Below are 22,161 nucleotides of genomic sequence, written 5' to 3'. Positions count from 1 at the left end.
ATGTCTGAAATTTATTTATAATCGAGTGTTTTTTAAGAGTTACCCAAGGCACAGCACAGTATGTATGGATTTTGTTTTGGACGAGCCCGTATCTTGCTATTTTTTCCCAGTGTGAAATCTCTTCTACTATGATTCATGTTCCAGAAGATCTCCAAGAAGTTATATTTAACCCACTGCAAATATAAGCAAGCTCAAACAAAGGCACACCTTAATTTATTACTTCATTTTATTCTATTTACAAAGCACACTGTCCAACGCCTGAATTTGTTGCTTTAAAAAAAAAAAACCAGAAGCCACGCCAGTGCCACTTCAGCAATTCTGCTGACTCCATAATTGTTTTTAAATGGAGAGAACACCAGAATTACCATCTTGTGCTTCTGGAAACTCAAGCGTTCTGCAGGAGGCTGAGGAATTGACGGCTTGCCAGAAGGGTTATACAGCATCGCCTGACCCTCGTTCCAGTGCAGACAGCCCCCCTTGCTTGTCTGAGTCTTGACAGACCAGATTGGAACATTCCTGCTGCCTTCTGGATCTTTCTTTGTGGATGAGTAGAAACATAAGACTCAGAGAAAAGCAGCCAAACACGGACTATGTCATTACGATTATTTTTGTCTTTACTCTGAATATAGGAGCCAAGATGACATCATAGGGCCCTACTTCACAATTCATTGAACTTCATTTTTCACCCACTAAATTAGCCACCAAAAAAAACAAAGCAAAACAAAACACAGAACCCAAACAAAAACCCATGTTTTTCAGTGTTATCCAAGATGGGCAAAGATATAATAAAACAAGTATGGATACTCTTAAATCTTGTTTTAAATCTTGGTGGATGTGTAAATTGGAAAATCCTTTCGAAAAGCAATTTGGAAGTAGGCATCAGGAATCAAAGATCATATTCTTTGGCCCAATAATCTACTTCTGCTGCTGCTGCTGCTGCTACTGCTAGAATCCCACTTCTTGTAATCTAGAAATAGTCAGATATATGTGAAAATCCGTACTCTGGAAGATTTATAATCAGATATGAATAGTACACAATCAGTAATTTAATTTATAATTAAATAAATAGCACACAATCACTGGGAATGTTATCCATCAACAGAAAGACTAACAATATAGAGAAATGGCCAGAGCAGTTAAAATAAATTATAGTTAGAAGATTAAAACCTTTAAAACGTACATGCGTGAAAGGACTAGAAAATATGGGAAAGTAATAATAGTTGTTAGGATAAATAATTAAAGCTTTCATTTCTGCTTTCCAAACTACCTATATAGTATGATTACTTTCATAAATTAAAAATCTTGCATACCTCTAACCATTGTTAAGGGAAAATATTAATTTAACTGCCAGGAATTTAGAATTTATGATTACTATCTGGACAGAGGTTAAATTGGAATTTCCTCTATTGATGGGCACAGACAAAATTATAGGCAAAATATTTTAATTACTTTCGTAGTTTAAGTCCAGTCATTTTTTTAAAGCATACTTTAGTTAACTGAATGCATTTGTAAGAAGTAGAACTGTATTAGAAGACTTTTTTCCCACCACACCAGACTACTGTTGTCTGACTCAACGGTTTCATACTCTTTTTGACAATTACTGGAGGACGTGGTGTGTAAGTGTTTAAGAAGAAAAAGCAGGTCATGTCAGGTGGCGAGCATGGCTGTAGGAAATGGACTGTTTTGTTGCCCTTTTCTAATAGGACAATCGATGCATTCATTTGCTAACTGGAGGGACTCTCTCATACCCACTAGAACTTTCTTTGTCAAAGAATATATTCCTCACACCACCCTGCAAAAACAACAAAATCCATTGCCAGCAAGAACTGCGTACGGCTGCACCCCAGTTTATAGGAAAGGGGGTGACTGCAGTCAGAGCTCCCGCCCCTGCTCCAGAGTATCATGACTTCATCTTTACCAAAGACTTCATTCATCCTCGCTAAAAATCCTCTGAGTTTTTATAACTTCAGGATTCTTTTAATAACACACTCCTTTTCTATAATGCCCTCTGACTGTAACCCAGTCCATAAACCTCTCTCCCAGACCCCGCCCTGAAGGCCTCCTCAGCCCCCCATTACAGACGGGGTCTGCGGGGGGAACTTTCATCTTCCTCGTTGCCTTTTAATGCTTATCGTAAAAAGCGGTCTGAGAAGTTACAGGCAGCTTCATTACATGGAGGCACACCAGCAATCTCCATTTCATTAGGATGCTAAGTTCAGCCCCACCGCTCTTGGCTCACCGAGGGTCATTCGCTGGAGCAGCGTGAGCAGCAGGTCCAAGGTCCTGTCGATACCCACGATCCGCAGAAGAACCAACTCTGGTCCCGCATGCTCCGCTGCTTTGCTCTGCGTGTGTGCGTCCCAGCAGCACGTGGACCCAGGTCACTGGGCGTGGTGGGTTGTCGTCCGAGGTACCCTGCAGATTGGCCGGCTGTGTGTGTTCCTCGAGGTGCGTTGTGCAGGCCTTTAGGAGGGTTACGGAGGGGCATGTGCACAGTGCTGCCTCAGGAGGACCAAGTGCCATCCCTAGGAGATGCCATGGTCTTATGGGGGTGGTCACCAAACGGCTCACTAGACGGAGTTGAGTGCATGCAACAGAACGGAAACAGAAAAACCTGTGACCCAACTCCAGGCAAGCCGAGCTATAACAGCCAAAGAAATATACACAGGGCCACTGGGATCCACCAGGAACCCTGACAACCCTCATAGTCAATGGACACCATTAACTAGATAACTCTTGAGAATCCCTTGGACAGCAAGGAGATCCAACCAGTCCATCCTAAAGGAAATCAGTCCTGAATATTCATTGGAAGGACCGATGCTGAAGTTGAAACTCCAGTACTTTGGCCACCTGATGGGAAGGACTGACTCATTTGAAAAGACCCTGATGCTGGGAAAGATTGAAGGCGGGAGGAGAAGGGGATGACAGAGGATGAGATGGCTGGATGGCATCACCGACTCGATAGACATGAATTTGAGTAAGCTCCGGGAGTTGGTGATGGACAAGGAAGCCTGGTGTGCTGCAGTCCTTGGGGTCGCAAAGCGTCAGACACGACTGAGTGACTGAACTACACTAACCAGATAACAGCAGAAATGGTTTCTGGTCTTGTCTTCAGCACAGGAGGTCTTGGCCTTGATCGGCCTGGGGATGATGAGCACCAGCATCAGGCAGCCGTGGATGACTTTATCAGGTGTTTCCAGGGTCTTTTCTCTTAATCTTCTTTACAGTCAGGGATGTAAGAAGGAGACATCAGATGATTCCTCTTTTTCCAGAATGTCCTTATGAGAGAGCACCTTGGGTGGAGAATGCCTTTATTAATCCAGAGCACTCAAGTTGCCAGCCCTCCTTGAGGGCTCACTGCGGGGGAGTGGTCCATCTCTTATCCCAGTGGGTTAACTAAAGACTGCACTGTGCTTGGTACTCTGCTCAGGGTGCCCATGCAGGGCGACCCGTTCCTTCCTCCCAGGGCCCTGTAAAGAGATAAAACCTAGTTTTATGCACAGGGACAGGGACTTGGCATAGAGAGGTGACCCCAGAGATGCACACCCCCCCAAGCAAAAGCACCTCCGTTGGGTTTTCTATGACCCCCACTGTGGTAGAGGATCCCTGCTCCAGAAGCCCCTCAGCCTGATCGAACCAAGTGCCCCCTGAACGGTGGTTGTGCTGGAGCTGGAATGGCCTGGCACTCTCTCAAAGGCAGACACTCCATTGCCAATTTTCCGCTAAGATGAAAATGGTATTGGCTGAAACTCCGATACTTTGGCCACCTGATGCAAAGAACTGACTTGTTGGAGAAGACCCTGATGCTGGGAAAGACTGAGGACAGGAGGAGAAGGGGACGACAGAGGACGAGATGGTTGGGTGGCATCACTGACTCAATGGACATGAGTTTGAGTAAAGTCCAGGAGTTGGTGATGGACAGGGAGGCCTGACGTGCTGCAGTCCATGGGGTCGCAAACAGTTGGATATGACTGAGCGACTGAACTCACTGACAATGATGCCCCATCCCACCTGGTCCTGGGAGACACCCTTAGAAGAGCATCCCAAGTTACATCAGGGCTTGCAGCGGAAGTGACAGTGCCCTGGTGCTCACCAACCAAGGTCAGCTTAGTTTCCACACGTGTTCACATCTTTAAATGCAATTCATGTGCCTTGTCCTATCTCCCCCGACTGTACCCTTCAGGAAGTGAGCCATCTCCCCCTTGCCCTTGATGCCTCTTATTGTCCCTAGGACTTAGATGGCCTGCATGGCCTTGTGTTGCTGACTATCCTTGCTCCCGAGGTCTTTTTCTCCCTGGTTTGATGAAACATTCAGTGAGAATGCACCATTATGTAACGTTTCTTCGCATATATCTTCCATATATCTAACATGGCATTTTAATTAATAGGAATCCAGTAACTGTATTTATTATTAAAAACTCCACCCCGTTGGACGTACTCTGTTATTGTTTCAGATGGTTCAGGATGCCTTTAAAAAAAGTTTTTTTTTTAAAGGAAAAGGAAACAAAGAAAATGCATGGGAAAGATTTATGTATTTAGTTGGGGGAGGGGGAAATTAAACTCCTCATAATAGCTTTTAAATTAAATTTCATACTCGTCCAAATCCTTTCCTTCTCCACCCCTTCCTCTGATATTCCCTCACTCATTAAAGCATAGGATTTTGATGGTATTCGCAGGGAAGCTGATTTACTGGAATAAAGAAGTTCTTTAAGTTTTAAATTTTGGAACTCTCCCAGTGTGTCTGAACCCGGGTTTCAGATTTTACTGGCATTTTGTTGGCAGAGCAGTCTTTGGAGCCCGTCCTTATTTGAGCATGTTTCCTAACACCTTCGGCGGTATGGTACTATGTTTTTTAGATTTAAAAAAAAAAGTTTAAATAGAAAAGCATATATAAACATATACAGAAGATTGATTCTGAAATGTCCAGCAAAATAAAAGGACAGTGAAACTCAAAAGTTATCAAATGAGAAGCACTTTATTTTTAAAGCAGGGAAATTCTTTTTTTCTTTTCTTAATATTTAGTTTTAGTTGCACTGGGTCTTACTTGCTGGATGTGGGCTTTCTCCGGCTGCAATGAGCAGTAGCTCCTCTTGAGTTGCAGCGCGCAGCCTTCTCACTGCGGTGGTCTCTCGTTGTGGAGCATGGCTTCAGTAGCCGCTGCCCGTGGCCTCAGCAGCCGTGGCCCACGGGCTCAGTTGCCCCACGGCAGGCAGGATCCTCCCGAACCAGGGATTGAACTGCTGTCCTCTGCATTGCAAGGCAGCTTGCTAACCACGGGACCACCAGGGAAGCCCAAGAAAGCGCTTCCTTTTTAAGAGGAAGGGATGAAGACAAGGATACCAGGAGAGGAGTGTTTTCGGGACAAACCCTAGGAAGGCTGACGTTTCATCTGCGTGCCTTCTCTTCACGCACAAGTGTCCTGATGACTTAGGGCTGAGCATACTGAACCTCCACTGCCCTGGGCACATGGTGGGGACGGCAGTCACCAGGACCACAGACAGAGTCCACTGAGGCGATGGGAAAGCTTGTGGAGGTGAGGGGGGTGATGGGCTTTAAGCGTGGAGGGTCTCCAGAGATGCCGCAGAGGGAATCCCTTGTCACCCCTGAGCCTGAAGGGACAAGGGATGAAACAGTATCTCCCAGAACCCCCTGGAGAATCTGTGCGAGCAGAGACTGAGTCCCAGCACTGGGAAAGAGGGAGTGAGATGCTCTGAGACCCAAAGCTAGTGTCCTACTCAGTGAGACAGGAACAAGGGCAGTTCTGGTCAACAACCCGCACTTCTGTTTAACATCATCCTAGAAATGTTGGCCAATTCAGACGGACAAGAGTAGTCAATTAGAAGCATACAAACTGAGAAAGGGTTTCTCTGGTGGCTCAGTGGTAAAGAGTCTGCCTGCCAAAGCAGGAGCTGCTGGTTCGATCCCTAGGTCGGGAAGATCCCCTGGAGGAGGAGATGGCAAACCACTCTAGTATTCTTGCCTGGGAAATCCCATGGACAGAGGAGCCTGGCAGGCTACAGTCCAGGGGTCGTAAAAGAGCCCAATATGGCTTTATGAGAAAATAACAGCCACCAAAATGGAGAGAGAAGTAAAACTATCTCCCCTTGTACCTGATAGGATAGCATACCTGGGAAACCTTAGAGAATCAATGATAAAACTAACTAAGAATTCAGTAAGGGAGCAGGCTATAAAACATTCTAGCAAGGAGCCCAAGCAGAAACCAATCTCAAGGGTCAACAGAGTTGGCTAGGAAATGGGACTGGGGAGGCAGGGGGCTGGAAAATGGTCATTTGAAGGAAAATCTGTTCTAGAATTGGACTCTGCACCAGGTTTGGTTCATGGGGGCTATATACCCAGCATATCATGGAGCAAAGCCCTGCATTAAAGAAAGAGGCCCCTTGTCCCATTGAGTGAAGAGTTAAGCTGGTGCTAAGCTTCCTGGTCGAGCAAGCTCTGGCATGCTGCTTGCTCTCTGCAGGGTGGGGTGCACGAGAGGCTCCAGAGAGAGGTCTGAGCATGAGAGGGAAGAAGGGTGACATCTAGGGCAGCAGGGTGGTGAAAGGATCAGTGGTTTGGGGGCCAGCTGGCAGGGGCAGAGATTTCTTCCTTGTAATTACCCTTGAAATGGCAACCATCTTGGGGTGGAAAAACCAGTGCCCAGGAAGGGCGTTTAAGTGGTAGGGTGTAGCCTCCCTTTCTAGAGGAAGAAATTCATTACCTTCACGTTGCTTTGTCTGCCCAGATGTTTCAGCAGCCACTTGGCTCTGCAGGCAAGGAAACTGCTTATTACAGTGTTTTATGTAAATGTAGTTAGGAAAGAATAGAATGTTTGAGACTGAACGTGTATAGAGCAGGCAAGAATACCTCTGCAGACATGCGCCGCAGACGTAATGGACTTTGGAGCAAGCATGGTGGTGTTTGGTTTTTAAACGTTTAGGACGACACTGTTTCCATTCTTAAAAAAGGACCCCATTTTGATTTTACTCTTGGGTATAAATTTTCATAACTTTTCAGAAAAAGTATACCTATAAACAGATATAAGCCATTCCTTGCTCCTAGACAGGACAACTTAACACCCCAAAGATGTCAATTCTATCCAAGGGCACAGGTTCAGTCCCTGGTCAGGGAACTAAAATCGGATTCCACATGGCCGAACAAAACGAAATAATCACTGACCAAATGGTGACTTTCTGTAAGGAAGCACGAGAAAGAAAAATATGCAATTATCTGTTCCTGTGTTCAGAAAGAATCACGAGAACAATAAACCAGTAACTAAGACGAGTTGAATTGTTAATTGTAGAAAGAAGTTTGATGGGAAGACTTCAATAGGAGGAATAAGTGGGAGGAAGGTGACACTTCTCAGAGTTTACTTTTCTGTACAGTTTTAACTCTTGGAATCAAGTTAAAGAATAAAGAAACACGAATGGCAGGGTGATTCTGTAATGGAACACAAAAGTACAGTTCAAGCTCACCTTATTTCTGAAGTCTTAACATAGCTGCGCTCAAGTAAAAGAGAAAACGAACAAACCCTAAGAACTTTAAAGCACAGTAGCTGACTATATACCCTCAGGCTAAAGACAAGAAGAACTGGAGAACCCTAGTTGGTACGTTTGTTTTTCACAGTAGCACAGGTCAGCAATTCTGAAACCACTTTCTGTGTGTCAGAGTGTTGAGCAAATAAGTAAATATATTTGAGATAATGGGAGCCAGATTTCTCATTATTTGAGAAGGAAGTTACAGATACAGAAAGGGGGAGAAGAGGAACTTCCCTGGAGGCCCAGTGGTTAAGACTCCATGCTTTCAATGCAGGGGCTGCAGTTTCCATCCCTGGTTGGGGAACTAAGATCCTACCTGCTGCTCAGCATGGCAAAACGAAATGAAATAAATTAATAAAATACAGGAGAGTAAAATGGGCCTAGTGCTGTTGGTTTGGAACTGGGAATTTTCAGTTAATTCATGGTGTTGGTTTTTTTTTAATTCATGGGTTTTAAGATGGCTGGACTGTTGGAAAAAAAGGAAGGAAACACATGCACTTTTTTGTTCTTTCCTAACACCCAGATTTGTTTTTTAAACACCATTCTCCTCTAAAAGGAACCAGAGCTCCTTGGAGAAAAGGCCAGGTCCAGGGCTGGTCCTGGGAAAGTTCCGGATGGGCGTGGAACCTCTTCTTCTTGCCAAAAAGTAAGGAAGTGCTGAAAGATGACAGGGCCTTGTCAGCAGGAGACAGACATCAGCTTGAAGAAGCTTCTACTTGCCAAATCTGGGATAATAGGGGCATCAAAATAAACAATGATAGGAAAAATCTACAGAATGAAGAAGACTCCACAAGTTCACTCTGCCAGAAGGAAAGGAAGAAAAGAAAAGCATGTGCGAGAAGAAGAAAAAGCTCTGCCTTATAGTAGCGTTGCAACAAGTACACCTGGAGGAAATGATGGAGTCAGAGAAACCACTCTTTAGCAGCATCAAATAAATAACTGATGTGAGTAAAATCATCATCTACGGATGCTAAGACTAGTAGATTAAATTTCACGGGAAATGGGATATTTGTCTCCCCACAAGTACTTAATTAACTACAGTGGGAAACTGGCACCTTGGCAGTGGAAAATCCCTAGCACACCCCACCTTACCCAAGTGGGCCAACGGTAATGCACCAGTACCAGGACCGGCAACACCAGGTGCTTCCTGACATGGGGCATTGAGAAGGTTGTTGATTAGTTGCTAAGATCCTGGTGCTGGAAGAGACTGAGGGCGAAAGGAGAAGGGGGCGACAGAGGACGAGATGGCATCATCGACCCAAGATGTGAGTTTGAGCAAACTCCAGGAGATAGTGAAGGACAGGGGAGCCTGAAGTGCTGCAGTCCACGTGGTTGCAAAGAGTCAGACGTCCCTGAGTGACTGGACAACAACCACAATGATCGTAGATGTACCACGCCAATACAAGATGTTAATTACAGGGAAACCAGTTGGGGTGAAGTTGAGGGAGTATATGGAACCCTGTGCATTCTGCTCAGTCTTTCTTTCATTCTTTAGGGTCTCGTTGTTTTGGTCACACTGCGTGGTATGCAGGATCTTAGTTCCCCAACCAGGGATTCAACCGGTGTCCCCTGCAGTGGGAGCTCGGAGTCCTCACTGCTGGACCACCAGGGAAGTCCCTGATTTTTTTTTTAATAAACCTAAAGCCACTCAAAAAATAAAGTCTATTAATTAAAATAAATTCTAGATTGTGACACAAGCATTATATGAAATTCAGATTTCTGTGTCAGTATAATTTCTTTGAAACACAGCCAGGTGTATTTACATGTTGTGTATAGTTGCTTTTGTGCTTAGACAGAAGGATTAAATAGTTGCCATGGAAACCATACAGCTCACAAAAGACTATATAATATTTACTCTCTAGTCTTTACAGAAAAAAGTTTGCTGATCCCCAGGTTCGATAACAGTGTTGTATCATTGTTAAGTTCTTGATTTTGATCATTGTATGTTGATGAATGTTAAATCACACCCTTACTTTTTCAGAAAGATACACCGAAGAATATAGGGATAAAGAGACATTATGGCTGCAACTTACTCTCACATAGTTCAGAAAAAAGAATTATGGACAGACGATGGAGTATCCTATGTGGTAAAAAAAAAGTCAACATTTGGGAAATCTTGGTGCTGGGTGAAGTTCAGTTCAGCTCAGTCACTCAGTCGTATCTGACTCTCTGTGACCCCATGGACCGCAGCATGCCAGGCTTCCCTGTGCATCACCAACTCCCGGAGTTTACTCAAACTCATGTCCATTGAGTCCGTGATGCTGGGTGAAGGGCAGGTAGGAGTTCTTCATACAGTATCCTTACAAGTTTTCTGTAAGTCTGGTTTTATTTCTAAGTAAAAGGTTGAAAGCGAAATGAACAAAAGATCATGGGCCTTAGAACCAACCAGAACTTGAATCCCTGATTTGCTGGCCCCGTGGCCTCAGAGAAGTGGTTTTCCTTTTCCAAGACTGTGTCCTCCAGAACTTGAATCCCTGATTTGCTGGCCCCGTGGCCTCAGAGAAGTGGTTTTCCTTTTCCAAGACTGTGTCCTCATCTGACTTGCAAAGCGTAGATGAAATAATGCCTGTAGAGGGTGACTTGTAGTGCAGAAAATCAGCACTGATTCCAGGTGGCCAAGCTGAAGGTCTACAGTGCCTTCAGGAAGATGATTCCCAGAGGTCTGCTTCCTTATGGTCAGGATGAGTCAGTCCATCTTCTGAAATGGCAGCCACGTTTCCAAACAAAAGGCCCTCTGTTGGGGTAAGGGAGCCATGATGACGGCTCCAGTTGAAGATGATGGACTCTGATCAGCCTGAGAGGAGCGTTGCGGAGATGCTTGCTGTGATCTGGGGACTCCTAGTGGAGGGGTTAGGACATGGTCTGAGTTCATGGTCTGAGTTCCCACATGTGGTGGCAGTTTTATGCTGAGGATCTAGGATCAGGACTGCCTTGGAAGCTTGGCCTGAGAGGTTGTTGTTGTTTAGTTACAAAGTCATGTTCAACTCTTTTTGTGACCCCATGGACTATAGCCTGTTAGGCTCCTCTGTCCATGGAATCTTCCAGGCAAGAATACTGGAGTGTATTGCCATTTCTTCCTCCAGGGGATCTTTTCCAACCAGGCATCAAACCCGCATCTCCTGCATTGCAGGCAGATTCTTTACCACTGAGCCATCAGGGCTGCCCCCTGTGAATTCTATAACAGCATTGGTCTAAGGTTGCAGGTGAAATTGTTATTGTTGTTGCTGTTTAGTCACTAAATCATGTCTCTCTCTTTGACCCCATGGACTGTAGCCTGCCAGGCTCCTCTGTCCATGGAGGTGATGCTCAGACATCTGATATTTATGGCGCAATATCGGGTAAGAAACAATGGTTTGAGTTTATCTTGAGTAACACAGACCAAAACAATAAATGTTTGATGGACTGGAAGGTGCCTCAGTCTGAAAGCTGAGTCCACAGGACGCCCTCCTCGTGAGCAGTTAAGTGATTTGGCAGTAGAGTAGATGCTGCTCTGTATGAGGTTGGAAACGGGGAAGATTAGATAAAAACCTATGAGTGATTGGGATGCTAGGAGATATGGAACGCTATCAGAGCAGCTGACCCCAGACATCCTTCAGCAGGAGGACAGGTGGGGCCTCTGCTTCTGGGGCGCACCCAGGGGAGGCGTGACGGTTCTACTCTCGGGCAGTCCACATTCCCGCTTTGCCTCTAACTGAAACAAGCGCGCCTCCTGTTATATTACACACCAAACACGGCTAAGGGAACATGATCTAGAGCTTACTTCTTTGACAGCATTCCAGAAAGGCAGATTGATGATGGGTAGCTTTAAATGTCAAATCCAGAAGATAACAGAAGAACCACAGTAGTAAAACTGTTGTGCCTGTGTGTATCGCTGACCAAAATTATTTGTAAGCAGTAACATACAAAATGTGTTCTCTCTAAAAGCCAATAACCTAAAAACATATTATCTTTAAAAAGTCAAATAGATACTTCAACCAACTGTTTATACCTTTGCTAAGTGAGTTTGGAGACCCTCAAACTGGAAATGAAGATTTTTTGCAACCCAGCTGTAAGTGTTAATCTAAACGCTTTTTAGCCCAGCTTCAGATCAGCTTAGTATGTGTGTGTTCTAGACGAGAGGTTCGGGGAAGAGACATTACCTCTAGACTTTGTGAACGGTCCAAAAACAGACGTGTTCTACCCCTTCTTCTCCTCTCCTTCTTGACCACCCTCCTTACCCCAAGAGGAGGAAATGCGAGGCCTTCCTCTGTGTTGGAAGTAAGAAGTTCTGGGATCTACAACCAAGAGAAAGTGATGCTTTAAGCACCGATGCTGTGATGGAGCATCTTGTGTATCCCTTCATGCTTCGTTCTTAGGGAGCCTGAGACCACACCAGGTGTTCTGTGTCCTAGGTGACTGAGAGATGGAGAGAGGAGGAGCCCGTCACTCAATGTTAGTTCATGTCAACACTGGGGTTCAAATCCAGACCTGTCCCATTTCCTGAGTCACCTCTGCCGTGACATTTCTCAAGTTCCCCGGGAACCTTTCGTTTCCTGCCAGGAGCAGTAACCCCCTGGTCCCTGGATAACACCGTGCTCTTCTGGGACTATTGGTCTCTGCTTGGCCCCCAAATGCCTAGCTCTCTGTTCTGAAGTCGCTGGTCCAGGGTCCAGCATCTTTCACCCTAGACCATCTCCCTGTGCATGTCAGAGCCCTACCACCCTCCTTGCTCCAGTATACGCATTCTTGGGAGCAGAAAACAATTCATTTTCTTTCCAAAAGCGATACTGTGCATTCTTGAATAGGAGGCAACTTTAAAAAAAATTGATTGTACTTTTAGAGTGAAACGTTTTTTAAAAATCCTTAAATTTTAGGTTTTGAACTTTGTTTAAAAAAACAATGATGCTCAGATAAAATGGTTGGTGTTCTCAATGTACTACATTTGAAAACACCCCCCCTTTTTTTTTTCCTGATGATGAATGCACTCCAAGTATAGAAACAGTGGAAAATTCAGACAAAATATAATGAAACTAAAAACCACCTGGAATCTTAACTCCCAGAGATTGCACAAAAGAGCACAATGAAGAAACTAAAGCCATGATGTAATTCTACATCCTCCTTCTGGATGTAGCCACTGTTAATAGGTGTCCTGTATTTGTCTAAGAATGCACATCGGAATACATAGCTTACGTAGGTGGGCTCATACCATGATGTTGTTTTTAAGCCTTTTTTTTTTTTTATTGCCAACAAAATAAAAATGTCCATAACTAAATATCTACTTCATTTTAAGAGTTCAGGGACTTCCCTAGTGGTCCACTGGTGAAGACTCTGCTTTCACTGCACGGGGCCTGCGTTCCCTGGTTGGCGCAGCCAAAAATAAATAAGCAAGAATGAGCAGTCCTTCCAATCATCAGAAGATATTTTGTATAATAGATTGTGTGTGTGTATGTGTGTGTGTCATAGTTTTTAAGAGGAAAAGTATAGAAAAATATACATTTCTAAGAAGGACTTCTTTGGATGACTTTTCTGCTTTGTACTTTCCTGTGTTTTTCCAGTAACTATGCTCATAACTTAAAGTAACCACAGCTAATATTTTGGTATATTTCCTAATAATTTTTAAAAGTATATTTTAAAGCACCTGTGGAATCATGCTGCATGTAGGAGTTTCCACACTCTCTAAATCTTCTAATGGTGTTCAGCGGGCATTTGCCGGTATCACTGATGGCTTTATGATATTTTTTCATGTTGGGGATACTGTGATTTTTCTTTCCTCTATTGTGGACTGTTTGTACTGTTTATGATTTTTTTCACTGTGCAATGCTGTGATGAAATAGCTGTGTCCCTTAATTATTGTTTCCCTGTCTGAATATTCCTTAGAATTCAATCTTAGGGATATAGTCACTGGGTGAGAAGGTATAAAAATTTTAAGGCTCCCATTGCATATGAACAGACTGGTTTTAAGAATTTCTGCTCTTTAGTTACAAATTAAATAAGGTCTTGTTCATTGGTTATAATAAAATGGATGCTACAGGTGACGGTTATTATCTTATTTTTAAAGCAGGTCTTTTAGTCCTATTCTTTGACGTATTTACAAATATTATGAGTGTGTGCTAAGTCACTTCAGTTGTGTCTGACTCTTTGAGACCCAGTGGACAGTAGCCCTCCAGGCTCCTCTGTTCATGGGATTCTGTGGGTTCCCAACAAATACTATATCTAAACATAAAAACCATGCTTCTTTCCCCCAAATTTTTCAAAGATAATTTTCAAATTAAATGCAAGCAGTCATCAATGGATAAAGTTGTGGTGTGTGTATATATATATAATGGAATGTCACTCAGCCATAAAAAGGAATGAATTTGAGTCAGTTCTAGTGAGGTGGAATGAGAAAAACAAATGTTGTAACACACATATATGGAATCTGGAAAAATGGTACTGATGAACCTATCTGCAGGGCAGGAATACAATGGGGAAAGGAGGGGGTGGGATGCACTGAGAAATTAGTATTGATATATATATATATATATATATATATATATACATTACCATATGTAAAACAGATAGCTAATGGGAAGTTGCGTGTAATGCAGGGAGCTCGACCTGGTGCCCAGTGACAACCTAGAGGGGTTGGGATGGGGTGGGAGGAGGGAGGGAGGTTCAAGAGGGAGGGTACAGGTGTGTACTGGTGGCTGATTCACGTTGTATGGCAGAAACCAGCACAAACTGTAAAGCAAATATCCTCCAATTAAAGATAAAATAATTTTTTAAAAAAACAGGTAAGCAGTCACCTTAAAGAAAGTTTAAAAAAATAAAATCATCCTAATATAGCCACAGTTATTCTTTTGTCGAATCTCCCTCCCTCGCTTTTCTGTGAATTTTACATGGTTGGGGTAAAAGTGTATGTAGGTTTCATATCCTGTTTTTTAAAATTGAAAATTCTATTGCAAGCATTTTTCTGTGTTGTATGTAATCTTCATAATTATCATTTCCCTAGTGAACTCTTATGTTTTTTCCAAATTTTCACTTTTATAGCACTGTGGTGAGTGTGGACTATTTCTTTAGGTTTGAATCCTCAAAGTGGATTGCTTTGACTCTGAATATAAACTTCTGTTCACTCAAAACTTTCACTCGCTTATACTGGTCTGTCTGGTTAGTTTCAGTGTCCTTGGTGTTCTAGAAGCCACTGTCTTCTAGGTTAGTGGCTTTTCCCACAGCCACGTGGAAGTCAGGGTGTTCTGGTTGGCAGAGCATGCAGTGGGAACTGCGATGTCCTTAGCAACAAGGTGTTCCTGGCCCTGTCCTGTTTGCCAGGTGAGCCTTGGGGCTCTGCGTATTTCAGCCCAAAGCTGTTGTTTAGTTGCTAAGTCTTGTCCGACTCTCTAATGACCTGGTGGAGGATAACCCCCCGGGCTCCTCTGCCCATGGGACCTCCTAGGCAAGCATACTGGAGTAGATTGCCATTTCCTTCTCCCGGGGATCTTCCCACGCCGGGGATCAAACCTTCGTCTTCTGAATTGGCAGGCGGATTCTTTACCGCTGGGCTAGAAGGGAAGTGTACCAAACAAAGCCGTCTCTTCCTGTGTCCCGGGGGTACCCAGTGCCTGCCCCAGCTGCTGATCTCAGGAACCGTTTACTAAACAGCCTTTCCCAACAAAGAAAAACACCACAGAGGTGGGGAGGTGTCACTATGTAACCTGCTCCCCGCTTCCCCCCCCCCTTTTCTATTTCCTTTTGTCAGAACGACATCAGCTCGGGTTAGAAATGCATTTAGGGTGTCTCCTTTCCACTAAAGCAACCTAGCAACTCGACCTTCGGAGATGCAAATTTTCGATTTTGCCAAAGTTCATAAATGCTTCTTTGTGGACCGTGAGCCGTGTGGTTCTGCCCCCAGAGCTATCTCAGATCGCACAAATAAACCTAGCCGTTTTCACCTGGCTCAAACTAAGCATTACCCATTCCCCCGCACCACCCCCCCATTCATTGTTTCCCTCCTCGCAGAATTTCCTCTTGGCCTTCAGCGTCACAAGCTCAGTCTTCTCATCAATATGCCCTGTTCACTGCTGCCAAGCCTCCAGCAGTTTAGTGCGTACGTTCCCTTCATCATTTTTCTTTGTTCTGGAGGCTTCTGGAAGCCTGTGTTTGGTTTCTGAACCTTCCCACCTCCCCACACCTAACTCCACCGTCACTGTGGCTGGCTCTAGGCATGACTGTCTACCATTTACCTGTTTATTTACAGAACATCCGAGATGGAAAAGAACCTTTGCAATCTACTCACACGTGCAAAATCACCGCCCCCGCCCCCATCCCCTTTGCATAGAAAACTTCGTTAGGTTTCCCCACCCGCCCCCGCCCCAGAGCCCAGCAGCCTTCGGAGCCCAGGTGAAGGTGGCTGGGTCTCTGCTGAGCCAGAGAAGACAATCTTATCTCCCTGCGTGGACAAAGCTTCCTTCTTCGGATTTTTCCACGCAAGAAAAGGACGCTTTATTCTTGGAGCCCAGCAGCGTATATGCAGAGCCGATCTCAATGGGTTATTCATGGTGTCCAAGAGAAATACCTCTGGAGCTGTATTTCATGTGAGATGGAAGTGGGCTTGGCACCCAGACAAGGGGGCTGCCTGCTCGCTGGCATGTCCTGTGCCTGTCGGCCCGGCCCAGCCCTTGCCCCGGGTGGCTGGGCTCTTCTTAGCCAGCCAAGGGCTCCCCCTCACCACGCCTGGGCACCACGAGGCTCTGCCCACCAGGGTCACAGAGAGGTGCTCTGAGTGTTTTGGCCTTTAAGTGTTCTCCTCTCACTGTGTCTAACGCTCCACTCCGTTCCCCGAGCCAGACAGAGGAGGAAGCGCTTTCTGAGCGCAGTCCCTCTTCTCAGCGCAGGGATGCTCTGGAACCCGCCCTCAGAACAGAGTACCACCTCGCTGTCACTTCTGCCCTTGTTACTCCCCTCACCCCCAGAAAGTATTTCAGAGACATCCTGGCGGCTGCACTGACAGGTCTGATTTTTTACTTTGTTTAGTAAGTCCTACTGAGAGCTAGGAGGCTTCCCAGGTGACACTAGTGGAAAAGAACCCACCTGCCAGTGCAAGAGACGACAGGTTCGATCCCTGGGTTGGGAAGATCCCCTAGAGAAGGGCGTGGCAACCCACTCCAGGATTCTTGCCTGGAGAATCCCAGGGACAGAGGAGCCTGGCAGGCTACAGTCCATGGGGTCAGGCTACAGTCCATGGGATCGCAAAGAGGCAGACACGACTGAAGCGACTTAGCGCACACCGAGAGCTATGCCTGCTCATTTCCTGGGAATGCAAAGGAAAACCTTCCCAGTGTGAGTTAAATACGTAGAATGGAGCTGGGAGGAAATTCTCAGAGTGAGGGTTTTCCGCGCCGCCTCCCCCCAACCCCGTTTCTTTTTCTTGGGGGAAAAAAAAAGTTTATGTTGACTCTTTTGCTGGAGATACAGTGCACATTTCTACCCTTCCCCCAAAGGGAAGTTTGTATTCTTTTAAATAAAAACCATTTTAAAAGCAGAACTCAAGCCTAAAAGGATCCAAGGTTCTCCTGAGTTCTCAGAAGGTGTAGATTTATTTACTATAGTTAAAACATAATTAGTTCTCGGGGGATAGTGTGTCTTTTAAACAGCTTTATTGCCACCGTATTAGTTTTCTGAATAATCAGAAACTTCTGTTATGATTATGTTCCAGTGTGCAGACAGAAACGCGCCTAAGTAGAAACAAATGTCAGGAATTGCTAGTTGTCACTCGCGGAAGGGGACACCACCTCAGCGGGGGAAGGAGGAATTTGATAGGATATTCCGAAGAAATATAACCTAACAATGTCTTGGGTAAACTGAATGATAGCTTGGGCAGGTACTCGTGTCCCACCCCCCAGTCCACTTTTTTTTCCTTATTAAATGGTGTTTCCTGCATCCCTTTTCCATCATTCTCACTCCAGAAGCTGGGAATGGGCTCAGTATCCCTTGAAATCCGGAAGACGGCCCTTCCTTACTAACACTTTCGCAAATGGAAGCAAACGGCGTCCCCCACCTTGAGCCGTAGGCTCCCATGTCCTGTCCCAGTTCTGGCTCACCAGTCTTTCCCATCGTTTGCAGGTTGATGTTTGAGATGCCGCAGGAAATGGGTTTAATAGCCATCGCAGTCCGCCAGACGCAGGGCAAAGGTCAGTCATCTTTTGTTACCGTTTCTGTTGTTTTTGTTTTCTAAAACCTGTGACTCTCTCGTGGCCAGACAGCCAACTGATTGCATGTGCTTATCATCGAGATGACTCCAGTTAGAAGTTGTTTGTTTTCACATTGCCCTAAAATGGAGGAAGAGGAAGGGAAATTGATTAGGAGGCTGAACTTCAGTAGAATTCAAGTGTTCCTCAAACCAAGATGTTTATTAAATCACTTGACATCCACCTGTGATTGTTTTAACGTTCTTTTACCTACATCTTGTAAATTCCTCTTCCCGACACATTCTAGGCGTTACCGTTTGTGAATAATAACTATGGTAGAGAGACATTTGTTTTCCGGAAGGTTCTCTGGGAGGTATCTTCCGTGTCTAGACTGAGTGTCACCTGTCTTTCATCTGCCAGCCCCCACCCTGGCTGGCACTGGCGTTTGCATGGAGTGGGCCCTCGATCATTGGGCAGTGCCTGTTCACAGAGGGCCCACCAAGGAGCAGAGGGCTGTCCAGAGCTTCCACCCCCTGCTGACCTTCAGAGGCAGGAGCCCACATCCTCCCAGAATCCACTTGGGTTCCAGCTGCAAGCAGATTCTTCCTGCTCAGGGGTCATACGTGGGCCACTGTCCCCTGCCCCTCCCCATCCCCAGCAGGTACCAGGCAGACCCCCCAACTTTTAACTCTCAGAGGCTCTTATGCCTTTCCCAGAAGAAGCAATAAAATGAGAAATCCACTGTTTCCACTTCTTTCTCCTGAGCATGTCTTTTGAACATAACTCAAAGAAAGAAAAAAGAATTATTCAAGGCTGTGGTGCTCAATACAGTAGTTTAAAAAAAAAAAGAGCCAGGGAAGAAATTATGTTATACCTCTCTTTTGAGAGAGGTATACTCTCTCTTTTATTTCCTCAACTTCTTTTTTAAAGAAAAATAACTCGAGTTAATATCAGGAATCATTTTTCAAATTCAGCTTTCTTTAAATAATAAGTAAATACCATCCAGTCCCCCTACTTAAAAGCGTACAGTTGTATGGTTCTGTGAGACCATCACAGTTGGGATCACTTCTGAAAAACATGGCTTCCAGGACCTCTCCTGGATCAGTGTAGGTTCAGTCCAGTTTCCCCACTGTCTCCATTTCTGCCTGCGTTGCCATGTGGTGAGAATTAAACCGAGAGTGAGGTTCAGACACTGTGTAAGACTTTGAATCATCAAAGCATGGATGATATGAGGCAGAACATTATGCTAATAATCGGAAACTTGTTCAGCCACAGAGCAGATTTTAAACAGCTTCTCTGTTGTTGAGTTAACCCCAGAATCTCCAGGCATTTTCATCAGTCCGGGCTTGTTCCAGCGGCGCACATCCTCCGTTTGCGTTTCTGAGCCCTCCACATATTTTCTGGCATCATGTGCACCTCAGTCTGCTCACAGTTCAGGCTGGCCATTTTCCTGACGGGGCTTGTGTTCCAGGGCGGGGAAAGAATGCTTGGCTGAGCCCCTTGGGATGCGCCCTTTCCACCCTGCTGGTCTGTATCCCGCTGAGATCCCCGCTGGGACAGAGGATTCCGTTTGTCCAGCATCTGATGTCCCTGGCCGTCGTAGAGGCAGTAAGATCCATCCCCGGGTACCAGGTATGTGCAGTTCATCACTGATACATCCCTGCCATGCACGCACATCTCCGTTTAGGCATGTTTGTAGCGTGTGTGTGTCTGAATGGCTGCTGTGTGTGGAGCCTCAGCCTGCTTTTTGTAAAGCTGGCTGCAGAGAGCTCCTGGAGTTTTAAAAGTGCCGTCAGGTTGATAGCTGCTTCGGGCTTGCTGGAATGTGTTCGTTTCCCAGAATTTCCCTTCTGTGCTGCTGAGAGATGTGTCCAATGTCCTAGTAAAGGCAGGCCTTTCTTTTCCTTTTCTTTCTTTTTGATTGAAGCACATTGGACTGGATGAGTCTATTTATCCGTGGTGTTTTCTGGTGAAAAGACTTTTTATAGGCCTAAACAAACCTCGGGCAGCCAGTCTGTGTGCCTCAACTTCACAGTCATGGCAGGAGGTGGGGTTCCAGGTGGCCCAGTTCAAGGCAGTGTCTCTCGGGCCATTCCCCGGAGGGCACAGGCAGCCTTGCCCAGGCCACGCCCCTCAGGATGGAGAAGCAGCAGGCCACTGGACCGCTCTGTTTCTGTTACCTAGGTTGACCTCTGGCACTTCATGGAGACTAATAAACTCAGTATCCTTTAATCAGTCAGTTCAGTTCAGTCGCTCAATCGAGTCCGACTCTTTGCGACTCCATGGATCGCAGCACACCAGGCCTCCCTGTCCATCTCTAACTCCTGGAGTTTACCCAAACTCATGCCCACTGAGTCAGTGATGCCATCTAGTCATCTCATCCTCTGTCGTCCCCTTCTCCTCCTGCTCTCAATCTTTCCCAGCATCAGGATCTTTTCCAATGAGTCAACTCTTCACATCAGGTGGCCAAAGTATTGGAGCTTCAGCTTCAACATCAGTCCTTCCAATGAACACCCAGGACTGATCTCCTTTAGGATGGACTGGTTGGATCTCCTTGCAGTCCAAGGGACTCTCAAGAGTCTTCTCTAACACCACAGTTCAAAAGCATCATTTCTTCAGCTCTCAGCTTTCTTTATAGTCCAACTCTCACATCCATACATGATGTGATCTGACTCAATAAAATGAGTTGCTCCTGTGTATCTCCATAGCATTCTACTCAAGACATTTCTGCCTGATTCTGGTTAGTTCAAGGCCATCCTTCACTCTGGAGCAAGAGCTCCTTAAGGAAAAAGAGCCCCCAAGAGTATTGTTCCCTGCCTTCAGCCCCACCCCACTGCCCCTCCCCCATCCCCCGCCCTCCTCCCTAGCACATGATGGTCCCCTTTGCTGTGGTTATTGATCTTGGGATAATCGATTTAATTCCCAAGCCGGGTGTCTTCAGTGTTTCTGATGGCGGTGCACAGTGAAGAGGGAGAGGAGACTGAGATTCTTGTGCTCTTTATTTAGGTCTCCTTCCTCTGGCCCCGCGGGGCACTTTACTACTCCAGGTGTTGCTCCAAAGAGGTGATCAGCTGTCTGAAAAAGAAGAGAGCCCGAGACTCCCTATTCTGTCCATTTCTAGAATATTCTGCTCATCTTTGTGTTTTCTAAGTTGGACGACCTCTCCTGGTCCCTTTATGTCTTGAGACTGCTTGATTAATATGCACATTTTCCTTTCAGGATATCAATTTGCGAGTGAAGTGGCCCAATGATATTTATTACAGTGACCTCATGAAGCTTGGTGGAGTTTTGGTTAACTCCACACTTATGGGAGAAACATTTTATATACTTATTGGTAAGTTTTTAAAGCCCTTCCCCCTAGAATTTTTAGATTAATAGAAATGAAATGGCTCACACATGGCTCCGTTGAGGGGAGTGGATTATCATCTGGGATTTCTTTCTCTTTGAGCTTTGACTTAGAGAACACAATATGTACACAGAACAGGCCAGGTGGGTAGAAAGGCTTTCAGAGAGTTTAGCGTTTGTACCTCTGGCAGTGGAAACCACCACATGGGTATCTCATCAAACAGGCTTTTTCTTACACCTCTCTACACTCCCGCTTCTTGTTGAATTAGACATGATGAAGATATCCACTTCGTTGCTTGGTAATAAGAAAAGTTTAATTTCAAGGATGGGTGTCCTTGCGTTCTTAATCTGACCTTTCCAGGCCATGGAAGAGTTGCCTTCTTTTTGACCTTCAGAAGACCCTCCAGGCTGGTCAGGGTGAGGTAAAGATTCCCCGTTTCACCTCAGCACATCCTCATCAGGCAAGGAGATGGATTCAGAAGCAGTTTGAGAAGTTCCTAGGTGTCCCTGGTCATCCAAGCATCACCTTCTCCCTAATGCCCAGAGGAACTGGAGTGGGGTTCAGAAATCAGCAGTGGACAGAAAACGTGTGGTGGTGTGTGGGGAGTGCCAGCCAGAGAAGACACGGCGTGTGTTTCCAGCGCTGCTGCCAACTGGCAGTGTTATTCGAGGGAGGTTATTTCCTCCCCTCCAAGCTCCGTCTCCCGTGTGTAAATGAGTAACTGGGCTGGATACAGAGGTTCTGAATAGAGACAAAGGATGGCTTCAGGGAGCTGAGGAATTCTCTGTCAGTGAGGGGGGAACGAAACTTCCCTCTGAGAGAATTCATAGCTTTTATTGACGTCTTAAGGCCATGGGAGGTAAGCAGGGGGCACAGAGGGCATCTTTGGGGAAAGATTCAAAAAGTCACCATCAGTGGCGCCTGCTGGTCCTTAGAAAGACACAGCCTAAGTTGGCAGCAGTCCACGTGGCCCTTTTCCCAGGACCGTGCATTTTCCGAGTGCAGGGGAGCTTCTTCAGTGCTGCGTAAGCTTAGCTGAGTGCCTTACACCGGCACAGGACCTTCCGTTCTTGTGTATGTTGTTGATGAAAGCACAAACGAACAACTGCAAATTCTTCCCTGCTTTTGTAGTTGTTTG

General features: G+C 45.5%; 2 protein-coding genes across 10 annotated transcripts in view; one reads left to right on the top strand and one right to left on the bottom strand.

Annotated features, from left to right (window-relative positions):
• Window positions 1-22,161, top strand: part of HLCS (holocarboxylase synthetase) — a 213,631-nt gene that overhangs the window by 185,187 nt on the left and 6,283 nt on the right. For all 8 annotated transcript variants that reach the window (XM_069567910.1, XM_069567855.1, XM_069567866.1 and 5 more), the window contains 3 exons: window positions 17,613-17,680; window positions 19,149-19,309; window positions 20,897-21,011. In XM_069567910.1, the coding sequence (XP_069424011.1) occupies window positions 17,613-17,680; window positions 19,149-19,309; window positions 20,897-21,011 (344 nt within the window). The remainder of the gene's footprint in view (window positions 1-17,612; window positions 17,681-19,148; window positions 19,310-20,896; window positions 21,012-22,161) is intronic.
• Window positions 17,127-22,161, bottom strand: part of SIM2 (SIM bHLH transcription factor 2) — a 63,072-nt gene continuing 58,037 nt past the window's right edge. For both annotated transcript variants that reach the window (XM_069567955.1, XM_069567965.1), the window contains exon 11: window positions 17,127-17,818. In XM_069567955.1, coding sequence (XP_069424056.1) covers window positions 17,721-17,818 — 98 coding nt within the window. In that variant the 3' untranslated portion in view covers window positions 17,127-17,720. The remainder of the gene's footprint in view (window positions 17,819-22,161) is intronic.

This window comes from Ovis canadensis, chromosome 1, assembly GCF_042477335.2.
Source record: "Ovis canadensis isolate MfBH-ARS-UI-01 breed Bighorn chromosome 1, ARS-UI_OviCan_v2, whole genome shotgun sequence".
In the NCBI taxonomy this organism is placed as follows: Eukaryota; Metazoa; Chordata; class Mammalia; order Artiodactyla; family Bovidae; genus Ovis; species Ovis canadensis.
The sequence above is the reverse complement of the archived record's forward strand: the minus strand, read 5'-3'. Positions and strand labels throughout refer to the sequence as shown.